The sequence below is a fragment of the Lissotriton vulgaris genome, chromosome 5 (assembly GCF_964263255.1).
Source record: "Lissotriton vulgaris chromosome 5, aLisVul1.2, whole genome shotgun sequence".
In the NCBI taxonomy this organism is placed as follows: domain Eukaryota; kingdom Metazoa; phylum Chordata; class Amphibia; order Caudata; family Salamandridae; genus Lissotriton; species Lissotriton vulgaris.
The window spans coordinates 1,805,002,678-1,805,011,889 of NC_141693.1; the positions used below are offsets into that span (position 1 = coordinate 1,805,002,678).

Here is a 9,212-nt window from a genome sequence, read left to right on the forward strand (position 1 = left end):
GCGCGGGGAAGCAAGGGAAAAAATCTTCTCAGGGCTTTCAGTGTGCCAAAGCACACCCCTACCAGACGCATGATTTGTTCATGGAAGCCTAAGTCGCCCCCAAACCAAATTCCCAGGTTTTTTGCTACACCGCAATCTCCTGAGGGGCAAGGAAATCCGGGAGGCCAGAGAGACTCTCTAAAAGCAGGTGGAAAATGACCATAGAGGAGCACCTCTGATTTCTCTTCATTACATTTCAGGCTGGCCTGGGCCAGCCATGAAAAGACCGCTGACAAGCAGTGATGGGCCACCTCCGTTTGCAGATCATCCCCCTTCCAGGTAAAGAGAAGCTGGGTGTCGTCAGCAAAAACCATAATTTTGGCACCCAGCTTCTCCGCCATACCGATCAGGGGGGTAAGGTAGACATTGAACAAAAGGGGGCTCAATGTAGACCCTTGAGGGACACCTGTGGCTATCATGGTATCTGATGAAGAGAAAGGGGGCATCCACACCTGTTGGGAGCGGTTATCCAAAAAGGATCTAACCCATTCCCAGGCCGTGCCATTAATACCGATGTCAGACAGGCGGGAGAGGAGCTGAAGGTGAGGTACCGTATCGAAGGCGGCAGAGAGGTCTAGTAAGATCAGAGCCACCTTGCCGCCTGCATCCAGACACTCCCTAATAGCCTCCGAAATTTCCACAAGAGAAGTTTCTGTGCTGAATGCTGTTCTAAATCCGGATTGAGCCGGATGTAAAGCTCCTGTGGACTCCACAAATCTCTCCAGTTGTTTAAAGGCCACCTTCTCGCACACCTTAGCTAAGGCTGGAAGGAGGGAAATGGGGCGATAATTAGAGAGAAGTGAGGGATCGGCAGAAGGTTTCTTACGGAGGGGGAGGAGTTTTGCATATTTCCATTGCATAGGCACACCTTATTCCACCCTAGACTGCATCAAAAAGAGAATTTTATGTCTAATGTGGGGATTTCTATTGCACAAACATATCTCCAAAGCACAGCCATGCTCTTCAATGGTGGGAATGGAGAGGGAATTGAAGACGTCTGTACAAGGGTGATTGCATTGGGAACAGTCGTGTGGTTACATGTGGTTGTGTTGCTGCTTGAAGAGGAGGATATCCAGCTCCTACTATTGAGAGACTCTGTGAAATCTGGTGGAGAAGGGAACTACAGAACCTAGAAGCCCAGCAAGAGAAGGTTTGTCATCTTGCTTTCTCTTCTTTAAAAAGTTTTTTTTATTTTATATCACAGCACAGTCTATAATACACAAATATTAGCTGAGGAATAATTCACAGTGCAGTACAAATTTTAACAGAAGGAGTAAACATTAATATAATATTTACAGTTACCATCATAATTTATATAGGCCGTTCATGTTCGGACAGGCAAAAGTAAAAATAAAAAAAGAAGATGACAGAAGAAATCTTGGCTTTTAAGTAATTTTGTGTCTCAATCCTAATATGGTTACACGTTTTATATAGCATGTCTGGGGTTTTGATATTATTCCGATGTATGGAGGGTGCTCTGTTGTATCCCAGCACATGCCTAGTGTGCAACATTCATATCCCACACAAATCTAGAGAAGAAAACAGTTCCAGGGGCCTGACAAACCACCTGAACAGTGGAGACCAGTTGGGCACCCTGCCAGTGCAGGTGACAGGTAAAAAGGCCTGTTCTGGTACTAAGAGCAGCCCTTAGCTCATAGAAGTCATACTCAGTGAAGAAGAGCACCTGGTGTGCCACTCGGGTCCACCAAGCCCACCTCTTTGTCACACTCCATGTCACTAAGGGCCCTCAGCATAAGTACATAATTCTGATTTGCGCTGGTGGCTAATTTTTTTAATCCTTTCCAGAGCTCCTTGTGGCGAACACAGAGTTTACGTACACAGTCTTCCAAATCATGCAGGGGCCTGTTCCGTCCCATCATTCGTACTTCTATAGCATCATGATCGTGAGATTGCCTCAGATCAGCGTTCTATATTTACAAAATAATGTTGGCATTGGTGGTTATAGAATTTAAGACTCACACAAACTTTTCTACTCAGTCATAACTTTGCATACATACTGACACATTCTTCTTCACATTTGATCGAAAAAGAAGCAGGTACAGCTGCACAAAATGCACATTTAAGAGGGTACTCCTGAATTAACAAATACCCACATTACGTGATATTTTATCTGCAGTCAATGCAAAATTTGACAACATTTGTCAAGTGTCGCAACAGTTAAAAGAGCGAAGCTTGGAATAAAAAAAAATCCAGGATAATCTGAGAAATACACATTAGCATTCACTATCTCGCCAGAAATGTACATCCCTTTAGTTTCTGAAAACCGCTGATCCTTCGGTGAAAGCACTGTTCACTGTAAGGTGAGACCTGAATGCAAGGTCTGAGGAAAAGGGCATTTCGTTTCTAATGCATGCACAACCATGCTTTCAGCTTTAAACTCAGAAACTACTGGGCATATTACCGACAAGTAGCAATATTTATCGCTAAATATCCTTAGCGACAATTTTTTTTTTCGCTGCCTATCGCTGGATATGTTAGCGCAGAAAACATGCTTTTAGCAACGTTTTTCTCCATTGTGTTAAAATATCCAGCGATAGCGGCGAAATGCGTGAATATCGCTGAGAATACAGCGATATTCACGCATTAGCGACAAAATGCTCTTAGCCATGTTATCCACCTCCCATTGGATAACATGGCTAAGAACTGGTCTGGGCAGGTGTTAGTATTTGGAGATATTCGCGCTTAGCGCGAATATTTCGCCTGCCTTGCTAATAGGCGATAGCGACGTTAGCGACTGCTTTCAGTCGCTAACTGATTGGGTACGCCCACTTTGCATGTCATTAGCGCTAAACATCGCTGACATGCAAAGCGGGCCCCAAACCGCTCGCTATCGCCTAAAAGCTGTCGCTAACATCAGTTAGCGACAGCTCGCTAATAGGGCGATAGAATTATCGCCACCTAGCGGCCGAAAACGGCAGCTGAATCGGCGATAATTGCCTATCGCCCCCGCCCCCTTGGTAATATGCCCCTACATTCTTAGACAGCCTCTCAGCATTTTAGCGACAATAACTCTCATTTTATTTTGCTGACATGGATGCAAGGCATAGTCAGGCACTGCATGCACGTGACTGATTCTGCTCCACTCACCAATTAGGTGTAGTCGGGGGTAGCAGCTGGCAGAATGTCCTAAGGTACCATGCTTCCTACGTCTGATCTCAGGGGTTATGAAGGCGGCAGCAGGTACAGGAGTACAGCGGGCTCTGAGAGCCCTCTACCTTTCTGTAGTTGCCACTCATTGAACTTCCACTGCCCGGCTGCAGAGGCAGCTGAGGGGCTAAAGGTCAGAGAAAGGGTCAACTCTGTGATGTTGCTGCTACTACGACTGCCATTTTGTAATATCACCGGCCTTGGACACTCATGCAAACTTTGCCGAAGCAAGATCCTATCAAACATTTTTGCACTTTAAAGTATGTGCCAGGGATGACCACTTTTGTTTAGAAAGATATCTCAGTAGGTTGATGCAACTGTTGCAAATGCTAGATTAGGAAATTAACTATGCGCACAGCATGCACCTGCATCAAATATCTCAGTTATGCCTGCTAGTTTGCGGTCTTGCTGCTCAGAAAGCCTCTCTAAGAGGCCGGCCAGAGCTGCGTGGAATTTGTTGTGACCTAATAACAGCTTTTGTCAAAAACTGTGGCTATGTCATTGCACTAAATGACTGGATTTAGAATCCAGTTATTTACACTAGTGGCTCTCTAAAAAGCCATACATAATGCTATTCTTAATAATAATATCTGATTGGTAAATAACCCTGCTCTCTAACAGACTGTCACCCACCATATTTAGGGGCAGATTTATGAGGCCGTTGCGCCTCTTTGCGCCGCAATTGCGTCACTTTATTTGACGCAACTGCGGCACAAACAATGCGCCCTATTTACAACGTGACGCATCTAGGAGATGCGTCACGTTGTAAAGCACTGCGCCATAAGGAGGCGTTCCTGCGCAGGGGGGGGCGTTCCTGCACAGGAACGCCTCCTGAAAGTGGCTGAGTGAAGTCTATGAGATTTCACTCAGTCACTTTCAGGGCAATGCTGCGTCAAAACCCTGCGCCTGCTTGAAGCAGGCGCAGGTCTTGACGCAGCATTGTGCACATGGTGTACCCCCGAGCCTTGCTGGAGCTGTGTCGCGCTTGCGACGCAACTCCAGCAATGCGCCACCTTTCCGGCACAGATGCGTCACGCATCTGTGCCGTTTTTGCACCATGGTGCGCCGCATTATAAATGCGGCGCACCATGGGTGGCGGAGCTGTGGCGCACTGTGGTGCACGTTAACTGGCGCATCCCTGGGGATGCGCCAGTTAACATAAATCTGCCCCTTAATTTTTTTAAAGCGTACCTAGCCCTGTTTGCAGGGCGTTTCATTATCTTTGCTGGTAGCTTATGTACGTTTAAGGATGTTCTCTGTTAGCATAGGAGGCATTTTGGAGAGTAGTTAGAGACCTGCCACCCTTCTGGAGTGCAGTTTGAACTTTTAAATCATCTCAGCAAATCTGATTTGCTTATAAATGTAAACAATTTTGAGCCAAATTACGAGTATGGAGGTCTTTGACCACCAAACTCCCGGTGGCGCTGTCGTGGCACTCATGCATCCAGCATATTCCAAGGTAGCCAGTCGTGCCACCACCGCTGCACCCCGCTGCCCCAGGTAACCGCCGTTCCATGGCGGTGGCACAGCAGACAGGGTTATACAATATGCCAGGTGGGACCACAGCAATCCGCCAAGCATATTTCCATTTATTTACACACTGCTGCCATGAAAAGGCTGGCGGTGAGGATACAAAGGGGGCCCTACAGGGCCTCCATGCCCCCGCCCCTATGAGGATGCATTCAAGGGAGCCACAACATGGACACTTAGAAGTCTGATTGGCTACTCAGACTTCTGATTGATCTATCAGAATTGTGATTGGTGGGCCAGTTTTCAATATGTCCATTTGCTTTGCAGTTAAAATACTAAGAGCTGCATAAATTATCATACATTCAAAATGACGCCTGTTTACACAACTGAGCTTTCAGAATTAGGATGGCCAAACTGAAATTTAAGCACCATTTGGAAGTGTTGTAACATTTTTGAGTCCTGCATTGTAACATATCTAGAACATAACAATTAACAATGTCTTCTTTAAAGGATGCCAGATTAGTTTGCATTAACTCTTTAGGTGTTATAAAAGCAAAGTGTTCTTTCATAGGTAAATGTTTATTGATTCTACTTCAACACTAAGATCATCTCTTTTTTCACAGATCTGTAGCTTGGACATCTGCAACAGAGGTGGGGGTGGGGGGGTTAATGCAATAACTTGTCATTGGTTGCAGGGATGTGGTGGAGTTGGCAGAAACTCTCTGCCATTGTAAATGGGTAGTTTTCCAAGAATGCTGGAATCCAAGTGGCAGGTTGGATGGCCCAGAACTTCCTCCAATGCAATGTGACTAAAACCGAAGTCATGTTGTTTGGAGGGGCCACCCTGCTCTGGTCCCCGGACTGGTGGCCACTTGAGCTAGGACCTGTCCCTGCGCCAAAACAGACCATCAAAAATTTGGGAGTGCGCCTAGACCAAACACTGATATTAAAAGACCATGTCAGTCAAGTTACGGGAACGTGTTTCCGAGTAATTGGTCTCCTACGACGCATTTTCCCCTTCCTGCCCGATATCCACAGGAAAACGCTGGTACAAGCACTGGTTATCGGACGGGTAGACTATTGCAATGGTCTACTCATCTCTGCCAATCAAGAACAACTGTGCAGATTGCCGGTGGTGCAGAACACTGCAGCAAGACTCATCTTGAATGCCCCCCCCCCCCCGAACCCCTTCACGTCCACTCCTTTCTCACCTTCACTGGCTCCCGGCGAGACAACGCGTCAACTTCAAACTATGTTGCATAATGCATAAGTGTATTTATGGGTCCGGTCCCAAATACCTAAGAGACATTTTTGTCCCTTACTCTCCTGGACGTGCCTTGCGCTCCAGTAACACCATGTTGATGCAGGTGCCCAGAGTGACCAGAGCAAGACAGGGAGGACGGGCACTCTCACTCAAAGGCCCCTTGCTATGGAACTCCCTGCCTCCACAGTTGAGACAAATTCCTAATCTCCTCTCTTTTAGGAAAAAATTAAAAACACACCTATTCACCCTAGATTAATTTACTTCTGCTTCCCTACACTGTCATCCCCTAATATGTTTCTCAACCCTTACAGAAGCTACGTGCGGAGATACCCCTTCGGGACTGATTCAGGCGCGCTATAAGAATATAAATAAATAAAAATTAAAAAAAAAAAAAATGCTGCTGCATCTTCAGGGCCAGCAAGGCTTGACAGATATGTGACCCAAGCTAACCGTTTGTTTAGACTGTTGAGAGTCTCCATACCGACTTAGTAAATCTATCAGTAGCTTATTCCGGCTCACTCTAACAAAGGGTATTGAGGATTGGTTGATGTATGTATAGAAATATGTTTAAATGCATCATATTTCAATGTATTTTTCCCTTTAAATGTGTTGTCAGAAAAGAATCTTACTATAGAATCATAAATCTGTTGCGTTTTGACATATCCGCATACTTTCCTTTCCGCCTGTTGCTCTAATGTGCTCAGAATGTAGTAATTTCCTATACATTTAGAAGCAAAGATAACAACCAAAGATTACCTGTTTCCACCTGTAGTGCCCTAGGCAGAATAGAATGCATTGTAAATTTTAATGTAGTAAGCATGTGGGCCTGCTTGTCACCTCACATAGCTATATTCTACTCATGCCTAATGTTCAAGGATCCTAGAGATACAGGCAGTTCCTGGACAAGATTTGAAGTCCCATGAATGAAATGCAAAAGAACATTGACCATCATCAATATGTGTGCCTCAACTGACAACAGAACACTCAACTTCCTCCCGACACTGAGCAGTTTGGGAGATACGCCTACATACAGTTCTTATACTTTCAATACAGTGATCCAGCTAGCCACGCCCCTTTAATGCCTTTAGTGTACTAAATACAGAGATTGTCAACCTAATATATGTTTAATTGTGAAATTATGATACTAATGCAATTTAAGGAGGGACGCAGAGACAATTCCAATGGTAATGATATGTGTAATGAATGAATTTGTTTACTTACATTGTGATTATTAAACATTTTCTTTATTTTCTAGGAACTAAGAGTTTTTCCAGTTCTACCTTGAAAACCAGCACATCTACTACTCAGGTGCGAGGAAATTGATGGAAAAGTGATTTTATCCCAGAACAAGCAATACTGAAAACATTTAGGACAGGGCATAGCAGCTGAGCCTGCCCTGAAAGCAGTAGAAGATAGTGCAAAATTAGCCAAAAAACCTTTCAACCGCACCCAAGAAAAATATTCCACTCATCTAATTGTGAGCACCCAGAAAACTGCCCACTCAAATGCCCAAATGTAGTTTTTATATAATTAGTGATCAGTGGCACTGTCAAAGGAACTTTTGGTGTCTGCGTCACTTAGATCTCATATTGATTGTACACCAACTATTTTCATTGTCCGCAGACATTTTGCCACCACCAATTTTGAGGATATGTTGCATGGGATCTCAATACTTGTCCATTTAGATTAAAAAAACTGTAAAGAATTTCAGGATAAGTTTAGGTGACCTTGCGCAGTCAAGCGGTTTATAACACAATTCCGAATTTCATGGTTTAAAGTGAAATCTGTCTACTGAGTATCCTTGACTAATATAGACATAGTAGTTGCCTTACACTATAATGTATGCAAAGAATAAGAGTTCAATACATTTAGCATGCTCTTATAAAGGTCACAGGGTTGAAGTAAGCTTTAATTCACTGTACTCTCTTTGCAATTGTGTACATTCTTTGAAATTATTTATTTGGAACTTCCAAGTTTTCATGAATTCATTTCATCTTCATATGTTTAATAAAGAGTTGTTTACATCTTGTGTGTGTGTGTTTTATTTAAACTATACTGCATTTTGAATTTTTTTCTCCGAATTCCAGTATTCTACTAGTTGGATTGAAAGATACCATTGCATCCAGGGCTTGGTAGCATTTCAAGGATCCACTTACAATTGACATGTAATCTGGTTCAACAAATCAAAATAACTCTGTCATTAGTATTGGTAGTAGGAGGAGGAGGAGGAGGAAGAGTAGCATCAATAATAATGTATTTATAAGGCCAGAAGCACCAACTAATAGCAAGTCCTAGGTGCAGACAAATAAAACATGGATAACATTTAAAATTAAACTCCATAAATATATTAGAATTTAAACAATAATCACACGGCTCGAATAACTTCACATTATGATCAGGGGGACCGGACACGCAAGCATATCTTTACCTGAAGCAAGGTCTGAGACACGAGAGGTTGCTGACAGGCTGAGGAAACCGCGAAAGGAGGAATTCACCACAAACACCGCCACCAGTCGCGCCGCCGCTCCGGGACTTCATATCCCGGCAGCCTCAGCGGCGGCGCGTTCCCTGACGCGTAACACGCGCCGGGAGGGGCTATTAAATCCGTGAGCCCTCGGTGGAGCGGGGGGACCGGACACGCAAGCATATCTTTACCTGAAGCAAGGTCTGAGACACGAGAGGTTGCTGACAGGCTGAGGAAACCGCGAAAGGAGGAATTCACCACAAACACCGCCACGCGGCGCGTTCCCTGACGCGTAACACGCGCCGGGAGGGGCTATTAAATCCGCAAGCCCTCAGCGTCGCAGGACGCGAGCCGGACGCCCTGGGCTAAGCCCGGGCAAAGGGCGGGCCCTCTACGGCCCTCTAAGGCCTGACAAGGCTTGGCTTGGCCACCCCCATTACGTGAGTAGTAGTCTATTACTTCCCTCGACCACCGATTATGGCTAAATCTGTTACAGATGCTCTAACTCATGCTGAAGGTGGCCCTATTCTGGGTCCTCTGGATAAATTCTTTTTCAGAGCTACTGCTGAGATAGATAGAGACCTGGCTTTGGCCGAGCGCCGTATCGCTCGGCGACTATCCATAGAGCACCTCAAAAATACTACTCTGGACCCATGCCTCACACCCACGCCTGAGGTTTCTCCACCAAATCCTACTCTGGAAAATACAGATGAAGACCTATTAAATACGGACAATGTTCCTTTACTTTTTCAATCTTATTTTCCCCCGAAAAATGTTTTATCTGGTCCTTCTCCACCAAAGTTATCT

The 9,212-nt window shown here is 44.8% G+C and overlaps 1 protein-coding gene across 1 annotated transcript in view; it reads left to right on the forward strand.

Annotated features, from left to right (window-relative positions):
- The window catches only part of LOC147717232 (keratin, type I cytoskeletal 19-like), a 51,278-nt gene extending 43,308 nt beyond the window's left edge, over positions 1-7,970 (forward strand). Inside the window, exon 4 of the mRNA XM_086924180.1 lies at positions 7,197-7,970. Within this exon, the coding sequence (XP_086780306.1) occupies positions 7,197-7,203 (7 nt within the window). The 3' untranslated portion in view covers positions 7,204-7,970. The remainder of the gene's footprint in view (positions 1-7,196) is intronic.
- Positions 7,971-9,212: the final 1,242 nt, after the last annotated feature.